Genomic DNA, 11,312 nt, shown 5'->3' with positions numbered 1-11,312 from the left:
AAAATATCCAATGATGAATGAATGAATGTTGTGAAACACAAAGTAATAGCTCTTGATTATTCCTGAACTCAATCCATGATCAATAAATAGCTTTAAAAAAAAAACAACCACACAAATGGTACTATTCCATTTTACTCACTTCCAAATAAAAATAATTTGTCGACACTACATGATGTTTTACAGATGAAACAGTAAAGAAAAAAGGCAAATGGCGGACAAACCATAAAAAGGAATTTTGATTCTAAAAGACAGCAGTGTAGAAAAACAAACAGGAAGACAGATCTCCGGATGCAAATCTAACATCACTAGAACTTCTTTATTCCATAAAAAACAAACTATTTTGCATTAATCTGACAGTGACAACTTAATCTGTTATGTCTCAATATTTGCGCTGCACTCAAATTCTGCTGAGAGGCGTATTTGAAAACTGTCCCATGAGCCAACATGCAAAGAGGCTTTTTTTCCCCCAAGGTGTGTCTTGTCTTGTGCATGCATGAGAAAAACCTTGATTAGAAGAACACGTTTAAGACAATAAATACATACAAAAAAAGAACAAACAAACATTTTAATAAATTAAGCTGCCTCTTTAAATGTGTTTTAACAATGCCAGGATGGTATTCAGGATGTAGTCATTTGCTTGAACACAAGGAGATTGTTTGTAAATCAGCTTTAGGAAAATAAGCTGTTACTTCTTGAGGCAATAACGTCTCCTCAGAACACAGAGCCTCCTCTCCCAGTGGTCTTCTTAACGCCTTCATCAGGTCAGCACCTAACTCTATCACTATAGGCCCGATACGCACCCACACCCGTTTCTTTTTAGACATTTATAAAGAGAGTTTTTCCAGATGTTTTAGGGATACAACAACTAATCTTGGGCTGAAAATGTGTTTTTACTAATCTGGTCACCTGGACCCGTGTGGCGTTTACTCTTGATTTTCCTTGAGTACTTAAACAAAACTTTGTGTTCTGTGGATTATGTAGTTGCAGTTGGAAAAGACAGTAGATGACTAATTAGGCAGCTCCAAGGACCCCTAAACAAGCAAACTTGCAGACAATAAATATGTTTCTTTCTTCTTTTCTTTTATCTATCATTATTCGAATTAAAAAAATAAAGTTTGAGAGTAATTTCTTTTCCAATAACTTGGATGCTACATGATGTGTTTTAACCACAAAAAGGTTATTTAGTATTATGTGCAAGATCTTATTTATTCAATTATATTATATGACTTTTACCACAACAGTCCTTTTTTCGCTGCTGCACTTCCATCATCTAATAGTTCCATCCTCTGTACTGCGCATTCTCCTCCCACCACTACTTACATCACACCCAGGCACGTAGTTTGCTCCCGAAGGCTTGATAAGCACGGCGCTCTGCCCCTCCCTCACACTCAGGCCAGTGTCAGGATGGGGCTCACCAGGATCCTCATGGAGATGCAGCCTGCCGGCTTGCCTTCCCTCTATCAGCTGTTTGCCCTGGTGTGTCTGGTCACCGTCATCTACAAAGTCACCACCGTCCTCGTCAAACGGAAGGACATGATGCGGCACTTCAAGGCTTTTCCAGGGCCTCCAGGACACTGGCTTTTTGGACATTCCTTGAGGGTACTCTGAAGACTTTACATGCAATAATATTTGTCCGATAGTTGGCGATAGTTGGCAGTTTGTGGATCACCAAGTCACTTCCCCGTGTTTGTTTTTCAGTTTGAGCAAGATGAGAGAGACATGGAACAGATTGTAGAATTCGGGAAGGTTTTCCCCTACGCCTTCCCCATTCAGTACTCTCCTTCAGTCTGCTTCCTCATCATCCACCATCCAGATTATGCCAAAACCATCCTGGCAACATCACGTGAGGAAGACGAAACTTTCATCTCGATGTGCATTGAAATAAACTAAATACATCTAAATATATATTTTGTGTCCAACAGAGCCGAAAGATGATCTGATTTATCGATTTATCGAGTCCTGGGGCGGTGAGACTGACTTTCCTCATGTTTTCTAAGCTTTGGTTGAGCTAATTTCCTCTGTTCCTCTAACTCACTCAGATGCTTTTGTCCTGTGTCCATTAGGGGACGGTTTATTTGTCTCGAATGGCCAGAAGTGGTTCCGCCACAGAAGACTGCTGGCCCCGAGTTTTAATTTTGAAGTTCTGAAACCATACACAAGACAGTTTGCTGAGATCACTCACATTTTATTGGTAGGTTGAAAAATACTGTTATTAAAAAATGTCTTACTGTCAAGGTGAAATAACGTTGAGAACTGTAAACTGAGGGAGAAATCTGGTGAGAACCCGTGCGGGGGGGGGGGGTTCTCCATTTTCGACAGTCAAAACAGACAGGGGTTGTCAGTTTTCTCTCACTGTCGACAGGACAAATGGGAAAAGCACGCCGACACCGACAAGGCTTTTGACATTGCCGAGGACATCAGCCTTCTGACACTGGACACCATCTTGCAATGTACCTGCAGCTACAAGAGCAACTGTCAGACTGATGGGTGAGGCAATTTTTATGTCAACATTTGTCAGCTGACAGGGAGGAGTTCTTGACCCATTTCTTTCAGTGTAACACTGATTTGGCTTTTCTTTGGGGGGGGGGAGCTTCTTTTTTTTCTTTTTCCGTTTTCCAGAAACAGTTTGTGTTATCAGATTTAAAGTTGATGTAAAGTTTTTAGATGAGGGGTTTTTCTGTTCGGTTTGGTCTTATTTTTCCAGTTGCGTTGGTCAAAGTGGAGGAGATTTCTTGTGAATTATAGGCATTTCCCGGTGTTTTGACTTGCAGCGGAACAGATGACTACGTCAAAGCCGTTTACACGATGACCGACATGATCAACGTGCGGCTCACCAACTTCCCCTTCCACAACAACCTCATCTTCAGCATCTGCCGGGGCCTCAAGTACAGAAAGGCCTCTCAAATAACTCACACCAAAACAGGTACGATTCAGCTGTGACTTTTTAAAACTGGCTCAAACCAGGTTTAAGTGCGGTCCACAAGAGCTGGCAGGACGTGGCCTGGTGCCAGTTTGCCTAAATTCCATCCTATCTGTTGCCTTTGGCAGATGATGTCATCAAAAAGAGGATGGAGGAGCTGAAGAACGAGAAGGAACTGGACCGCATACAGGCCAAAAGAGGACTGGACTTCCTGGATCTTATTCTGTTAGCGAAAGTAAGTATCACAAGAAGAACTTGCCTCAGGCTGCGTTTAAAAGTCCCAGAATAAAACAAGAAACAGAAAACAGAGGGAAGGGACTTTATGCCTTGAGGACATCAAGAATCAGCTTCAGTGAAAGACCAGGAAGCATCAAAGTTGTTGCTGCCAGCCTAACCGGGCAGTTCTAAATCTGATCACTGTGCCCTTCACCATGAGATAAATCCGATGGGTCTGGGAAATGAACAGTAGAAACAAAATATTGATTTAAAAAAAAAAATAGTATTCAAAGTAAATGCATTACATTAAATGTATATTTTTAAATTTAATTCCATGTCAAATTTCCTCTGTATTTTCCCTAAGGCATCTTTTGCGTGTGCTTTCACCGCCCCCAACAAGCAGCATTATCTTTGGCGATTTGCAAATTGCAGGCGCACTGTTTGTTTGTTTTTCAACGAAGCCCTTGCGTGCGCTCTGGCCTTTAGGATGACAACCAACAGCCTCTGTCTCACGAAGACATCCACGCAGAAGTGGGATCCTTCATGATCGGAGGCCACGACAGTACGGCCAGCGGCCTCCAGTTTCTCTTCTACAATCTGGCCCTGAACCCGGAGCACCAGCAGAAGTGCAGGGAGGAGGTGATGAAGGTCCTGGATGGCAAAGACTACATGGACTGGTGGGTTTGAAAAACAGAAAGAGAAAATAAGAAGTTACGTGCGCAGGAGGTCGGAGAGAGTGTTGCCTAAGGATGAGTCAGCGTGTACAGTTAACTCAACGCCATTGTATTTTTTTAGGGATGATCTGAGTAACATTCCATACACGACAATGTGCATCAAGGAATCGATCCGTCTTTACCCTCCTGTACCGGCAATGTCGAGAAAACTCAACAAACCAATCACCTTTTTTGATGGGAGGACTCTCCCAGCAGGTATGTTGTTAAAACCCCTCTACTAACTAAGCATATTGTGTTTACCCTAGGGCTTCGCTTCACAAGTCATCTTCGCACAACCCAGGATTACCTGCATTTTTTTACTAGTACATTTATTTGGGTTTATTCAAAGCTTCCATATAAATCACAGTTTTTAAACCTTTATTTTTCAACACAGACTCCAGTGGAGGAGACAAAAAGCACAATAAATCAATTAACTCAAGCTTTGTTGTACTTTACACATTTGGAGGGAGATAAATGTTTTATTTATTGACAAATATTTTTCAATAAATCTTTCTAAAAATGCATTTTGTTTGTATTTATATTGTCAATCGAGCCTTCTTACAAACCTGCAGCTGACTCTGTGTTTTCCAGGAAGTTTTGTTGGAACAAGCGTGTACGGCCTTCATAGGAACGCAACTGTCTGGGAAAACCCTGATGTACGTCATTGATAAGTTTTCATTTGTATGACCAGTTTAACATTACTAAGGCTGCACTACTATGACTTTGGTTAGCAGATGACCTCAGAGCACTGGTATGACTTGGTCTTGTCTCATTGCAGGCCTTTGATCCACTGCGTTTTCTCCCGGAGAATGTTGCCAAGAGGTCACCCCACGCTTACGTCCCCTTCTCTGCTGGGCCGAGGTTTGTCCAGTTAACCCCCGAGTCCTTCTGACTAGTTAACTGAAAGACCTGACGCCATATTATTTATCGCAGCGGGTGTCTTAAGTATTGCTGCCTATTATATTTTACCTCACCCTTCGTTTTCCTTTCCCAGGAACTGCATTGGTCAAAACTTTGCCCTGAACGAAATGAAGGTGACCACTGCCTTGACCCTGAAGAGATACGAACTGGTGGCAGAGCCAAGCTTCAAGCCCAAACTGATTGCTAGAGTGGTGCTGCGCTCAGTCACTGGTGTCCACATCAAACTCAGGTCCATCAAGAAACAAAAGTGAGGAAAAATGTGCAATTGCTTGAAAAGAAAAGGTCTTGACAGTGGCAGAAACACCAATGCAAACATTAAAACAACGACTTCTTCAAAACTGGATCAAGTAACTGCTTAACTGTTATTGTTACAAGTTCATTTCAGTGACCCATTCCTGCCCCACATTGTTTCCCAAGCATAATTGTGGATGCATTTTAAATAGGTGATGCTGAGCCCCATGTAAATATAGCCTTGTATAATTTTTTGGATTGTTTTTCACTTCTTCATTTTCTCCCATTTTTTTCATACATTTCTTCTGACGAATTAGCTTTCGATTAGGCCTATTCATTTAAAGCAGTTGCCTACAATCTCCACAAGGTGGCATTTAAGATCAATTTAGCAAAAAACAAGGGGGGAAACAACACTGTAAAGTAGTCTTACAGCCTATGGTAGACGAGTCAAACTTTGGTATTTTTAATTTATTGGAGTGTTGGAGACATTTGGTATCCATAACTTAACTTTTTTCTTTGCTTGTGGCGAATTGCTTAATAAGAGATGCAGTTTTATGCCTCGCTGTTTATTCCCAGTGTTTCCTGTTGCTGGAGTTTGTGCATGGTGTATCAGGTATTTAACTGGAAGGAGAGCAAATAAAGCATGACGTTTCAAGACGAGACCCCGAAACGCAATCAATTGCACTGACGTCTTTCCTTACAAACAACACCGGTGCAACCGAAAAGAGTTCATTAGAAAAACAACCTCAGCTCACCTGGAATTCTGTATAAAAAACATGGTAGGATAATGATAGCGCATCTGCTCTCTCAGCAAAATGCATAGCTTACATTGTCAGGTCATACATTCACTGTTTCACAGAGAGCACAATGGGTCTAAGAATGGGTCTGAGAAAAGAAGTTCTATTAGAACCCTTTGCCGATGTGCATCCGGTTTAGCTGCGCGAGCTAGCTATGGCTGAACCTACTGGAACTGGGTGATGGGTCGGAGCAATATCTTTATAAAGAAAATGTGTATTTTTGTTTGACTTTTAAAACCTTTAAAAGCCAACCACACACACACACACACACACACACACACACACACACACACACACACACACACACACACATCATGTTTTGCAAGGACCTTCACAAGGGTGCCAGTGAATAACAACTAAGACTTTCAACTTTGTAAACAAGCAGAGCAAGTACAAGATCTACATTTAAAACAAATATCTGAAGGGTAAAATGTAAATAAAGATAATCCTGCAGCCTCAGGCAGGACCAACACTTGCTTTTAGTTAAAACAGCAATAATTATTGTTGAGAATTTGATCACATACTTGTACCACTTTAACTTCACGGAGATTTACACGTGTGCTTGTGTGTGTGTTCATTTTGTTGCTGGCTCAGTTTTATGCTACACACACTTTGCACTTCATCACAGAAGTAACCCTGGTTTTAAGATGCTGCAGCAGCTATGAGCACCACTGAGTGAGGACATATATACTTAATCTTTTTTGAAACATTCTGAGCGTGTCTTGACAAAATATTCAGTATTTTGAGGAGGAGAATGAGATTTAGAAGCTGCCAATAGGGCTATCATTGATTTTCCATTTTCTGTAAAGCTAATGTGTGTCAAGAACAAAACATTTTGTGTATCAAACTCCATGCTGTTTAATGTGAAGCCCGGTGGAAGAGTTTGTGAACACTAAGAAGCAATCATCCCGATACAAAGCAAATAGCCAGAGGATGGGCATATGGATCACGGATGAGGATGTGTCCATGCTTGAAATGAAGAGTCTGTACCTTTTTCTTAGGGTTTTTGTCACTATACACACATTTTAGCAGAGTGGTTCCAGGGTAAGTACAGGGTAGTACATTTATGAGTATCACATTTTTTTCTTGGTACAGATGTCCAATTAACAAAAAGAAGAAAAAAAAACAAAACACTGTTCTTAGTGCATGCACATTTATACGTTTATCAAGTAATCTTATCAGTAATAAGACAAGATAGGATAAGATAAGATACAATACAATAAGATAAGATGTAATGGTTAGCTTTCAAGCTAGCATTTTGTTCTACTTTAATACAGCATACTGACCAAAAACATGTTTAAAATTCTGGTTTATTTTGGCTACGTCCTATATATGTTTCCGCCCACTGTTGAATCTGCACCCATCCAGTGAGTTTGCCCCACGGCGATCGCCTTTATAATCAAGTCAGTGTCTCGGTTATCTTCCCAGACGCCGACAGGATGGAGTTGACTAAAGTTCTGCTGGAGCTGCGATCAGTCAGCTTCAACCATGTCTCTCAGCTCTTTGCTGTACTGTGTCTCACTGTCGTCACCTACAAATTTACAGTCCTGCTCACCAGACGTAGGAGGATGTTCAGCACTTTGGAGGTTTTCCCGGGACCACCAGGACATTGGCTTTTTGGAAACATTTTAGAGGTGAAATTATTATATTGTCTTCTACTTTAAAATACTTTTTATTGTTTACTCAATGTATTTTTTCTTTCTATCTGTCTGTCTGTCTGTCTGTCTGTCTGCCTGCCTGTCTGTCTATCATCTATCTATCTAATGATCAAATATATTTCAAATGAAGAATTTAAAAAGATTTTTTTTTTTTTCTACTTGTTTGATGATACTTTTTTTTGTTTCTGTGTCTTTTGTTGTTGCCTCAAGTTGAAAGACGGGTCCGAGCTGGAGGTTGAAATGAAATGGTCCCGAAAGTACGGCAATGCCTTCTCAATACAGCTGGGTCCCTTTGATTCCTACGTCAGTCTTCACCATCCAGATTATGCGAAAATGCTTGTGTCATCATCGGGTAAAATGGGGATTTTTATCGTGTATGGGTAGTTTTTATTTATTTTTTTTCCATCCCAGACATAAATAAATCACCGTACTGTTTCTTTTTTTAGAGCCAAAAGAAGAACTTACATACACTTTTATTGAGGATTTAATTGGTAAGACGTCATCTCTTGTTGGCCCACGGCATGAATTATGTATTAAAAGCTTCAGACACATTTACCCTCTCTTTGCTTGCATCTTAGGAAAAGGATTATTGACGTTGATGGGTGAAAAGTGGGCTCAGCACAGACGCATGGTGACGCCGGGCTTCCATTATGACATTTTGAAATCATACATAAAACTGACGTCAGAGTGTGCTCACATTATGCTGGTACGTATCTGCTGCTCCTGAAATGGACGCTCGACCGTCCAGCTGACGCGTCTGTGACATTTGCCCTGTGCTGTGGTGTGTGTCTGTGTGCTAGTGAGGGCATGTTTCTTTCCAATATCAGGACAAATGGGCAAGTCACAGCAATACGGACCAGGCGTTTGAATTGTCACAACACACCAGGCTTTTGGCTCTGGACAACATCTTAAGATGTGCTTTCAGCTACAAGACGAACTGTCAGATTGAGGGGTGAGCCTCACAATGTCATTTGTTTTTTGTGTACAAGTACTTTAACAATCGCAAGATTTGTGTTTGTATTGTTTCTTTTGGCTCAAGAAAGCTGGCCATCAATGCAATCAATACATACTTTTGGTCTGCAAAAAAAAAACGGTTTTGATCTTATCATCATCTTGCCATAAAAATAATGTAATAATGTAATAAAAAAAAATAAAAAAAAACATGAGCACAACTGTAATGTTTAATGTTTTCCCAATTTTTCATTCCAGCGAGAAGAACGCATACACAAAGGCCATGTATGAACTCACGGACATCATTAACCTGCGAATTAGAACGTTTCCATATCACAACAAGCTGATTTTTAACCTCAGCCCACATGGTTTTAAGCTCAGGAAGAACCGCAGTGTCATTTTCAGCCATACAGGTGAGATCCAAGATGCTGAGACCTTACAAGATGCTGCGTATTCCATCACTATGCTGCAACAGTTGTCAATGATCTTGCGTTTCGAAGACGAGGTCATCAGAAAAAGGACAGAAGCTCTGAAGGAGGAGAAGGAGATGGAACGAGTACGGGGCAAAAGACAATTGGACTTTCTCGACATCCTTCTGCTGTCAAGAGTACGTCATGTGACATTATTGAAGTTTCCTTTTTAAAGGGGGGGGGGTGCGAGGAGTGGCAGGTACAAGTCACTTGTAAGGGACAATAAAGAACACTGACCCTGTTCAGCCCACATCCTCTCAGATATTATGACGAGAGTCATTTTAAAAAAAAAACATTTTCGGTCCTATGTACTCTACTCTGCTTTCCTTTTGTCCTCGCTGTAGAATGACAGTCAGCCGCGCCTGTCTGACGATGACATACGGTCAGAAGTGGAGTCTTTCATGTTTGCGGGCCACGACACCGCAGCAACTGCCCTCGTGTACACCATGTACTGCCTGGCCTGCAACCCAGAGCACCAGAAGAAATGCAGGGACGAGGTCATGCAGGCTTTGGATGGCAAAGACAGCTTGGACTGGTGGGTTGAGATCTTCACTTGAAAAGCATGTGACTTTTGTCATTCTCCAATATCTGTGTGCTTTGTTTTTTTTTTCCAAAGGGAGGATCTCAGTAAAATTCCATACACAACAATGTGCATCAAAGAATCCCTCCGTCTTTACCCTCCTGTGCCAGAGATCGCCAGAACGCTCACCAAACCCATGACATTCTGTGATGGAAGGACTTTGCCTGCAGGTTTGTTCTTATGCAGCCCTGTAAGTCTTGTCCTGGCACACATGGAACACGACCTCCCATGGCATCGCTATCTCTGAAGTTTGGCTTATTTAATAACTCATCTAATTTACAGGGGGATAAAACAGTTCCTTTTCCTTGTATTTTAGAAGATATGAATAAAGGGGAAGAAGAAACTTCTGAAAGTTGGAATCAATCGCTACTAAGGAGTTCAGCATAGATGCTTCTTTGTTAGATGCATCTAACCCTAAATTACAAAAAAAACAAAACATGAATTTATTTCGATGTGTAGGTTCTTATGTTGGAGCAAATGTGTACGGAATTCACCGGAATCCGGACGTCTGGGAAAACCCTGACGTAAGTCAACCTATTACCCTGACAAAGAATTCCAGGCTTTGCACCCAAATGACAAACTGACATCTCAAGGCTGTTAAGCGGCGTATTGGGGTTGATGCGTTGGTCTTGCATTTCCACAGGTCTTTGACCCTCTGCGTTTCCTACCAGAGAATGTTTCCAAGAGGTCTGCGTACGCATTTTTGCCATTCTCTGCTGGGCCCAGGTTTGTAAATCATCTGATAAACCATGTTAAAAGTACAGTACATACAAATGTTTACTAACTACGTCATTTGAGAGGTCAACCTCAAGCAACATTTTCAATAGATTGATAAAGTGCTCACACTGGTTTTCCCGTAATCCCGTTGCTTGTTTTTGTTCCATTCACACACAGGAACTGTGTTGGTCAGACCTTTGCCATGAATGAACTGAAAGTGGTGACAGCCCTGACACTGAGGAGATACGAGCTGATAGAAGACCCCGCTCTGAAACCGAAAATTGCTCCTAAATTGGTGCTTAAATCACTCAACGGTGTCCACGTGAAAATCAGACTGATTGAATAGTTTAATTTACCTTCTGCAACTCACGAGAAAAGAATTTAAAAAACGATTTCTTATCAACATGAGAGGTTTGAGAAATCAATCCACTTTCTAGCCAGGCTGTGCCCAAAAAGGCAAAGCTGTTAAAAATAAATGTGTTTACCTAGATGTCAGTCAGCTTGATAAGGATCCAAAAACCAAGGAAGATTACAAATTATTTTTATTAACTTGGAACATTTTCAATAGATGAAGATCATGCTGTGTGATCAAGATTTCTTCTGTTATTTAATAATATTTCAATGCTTCTGTTTAGTTTTGGGCATATCTTTTTTCAATGATTAATAAATGAATAATAAATACGTAGCAATAAACCAATTCCTTTCTGTGCAAAATTGCACTTCATGCTTCTTTGAAATGCGACTCTTAATCTTTCAAGTTCTATTATTAGATTTAAGTGTCTTTTTTTATTGAGTTATTTGCAGTATCTTAATGGTGCAGAGGGCGAGTGCTTCAAAAAATCATATCCTCTACTAAAAACATTATACTATTCTCTTCAAACTATTAGGAAAATGTTGCATTGAAATTTTCCACTTGTTACTAAGGTCACATTGTAAATATTTTTAAAGTGCACTATGATTGAAGTGTGAGATGAGTGTTGAAATAACGACAAAACGTTTGACAGGAAATGAAGCTTCTAAAAAAAAAATGAAATGTTTGTCTCACAAATACTTCAGGAACATCACTGCACAGATTAAGATGGGCAACAAAGTAATATATTTTGTGCTCGTATATGATAGCATGTAAGATAGCATGTAA

The 11,312-nt window shown here is 40.6% G+C and overlaps 2 protein-coding genes across 2 annotated transcripts; both read left to right on the top strand.

The window, feature by feature from the left end:
• The first annotated feature begins 1,381 nt into the window (after window positions 1-1,381).
• On the top strand, window positions 1,382-5,113 carry LOC142904684 (cytochrome P450 4B1-like). Its single transcript, XM_076050923.1, has 12 exons — window positions 1,382-1,599; window positions 1,699-1,843; window positions 1,923-1,967; window positions 2,064-2,191; window positions 2,363-2,487; window positions 2,772-2,923; window positions 3,049-3,155; window positions 3,623-3,813; window positions 3,932-4,069; window positions 4,445-4,505; window positions 4,628-4,710; window positions 4,844-5,113. Exons 1-12 carry the CDS (start codon window positions 1,405-1,407, stop codon window positions 5,019-5,021), a joined length of 1,548 nt encoding a protein of 515 aa, XP_075907038.1. The 5' UTR covers window positions 1,382-1,404; the 3' UTR covers window positions 5,022-5,113.
• Window positions 5,114-7,209: 2,096 nt separating this feature from the next.
• On the top strand, window positions 7,210-10,859 carry LOC142904685 (cytochrome P450 4B1-like). Its single transcript, XM_076050925.1, has 12 exons — window positions 7,210-7,432; window positions 7,667-7,808; window positions 7,903-7,947; window positions 8,035-8,162; window positions 8,284-8,408; window positions 8,666-8,820; window positions 8,908-9,014; window positions 9,222-9,412; window positions 9,494-9,627; window positions 9,917-9,981; window positions 10,101-10,183; window positions 10,352-10,859. Exons 1-12 carry the CDS (start codon window positions 7,238-7,240, stop codon window positions 10,518-10,520), a joined length of 1,539 nt encoding a protein of 512 aa, XP_075907040.1. The 5' UTR covers window positions 7,210-7,237; the 3' UTR covers window positions 10,521-10,859.
• The last annotated feature ends 453 nt before the right edge of the window (window positions 10,860-11,312 follow it).

The sequence above is a fragment of the Nelusetta ayraudi genome, unplaced genomic scaffold, assembly GCF_046127955.1.
Source record: "Nelusetta ayraudi isolate G7.1 ecotype Tasmania unplaced genomic scaffold, CSIRO-AGI_Nayr_v1 ptg000131l, whole genome shotgun sequence".
Taxonomy (NCBI): Eukaryota; Metazoa; Chordata; class Actinopteri; order Tetraodontiformes; family Monacanthidae; genus Nelusetta; species Nelusetta ayraudi.
Note: the sequence above shows the minus strand (reverse complement) of the source record. Positions and strands in the feature narration are given on the sequence as shown.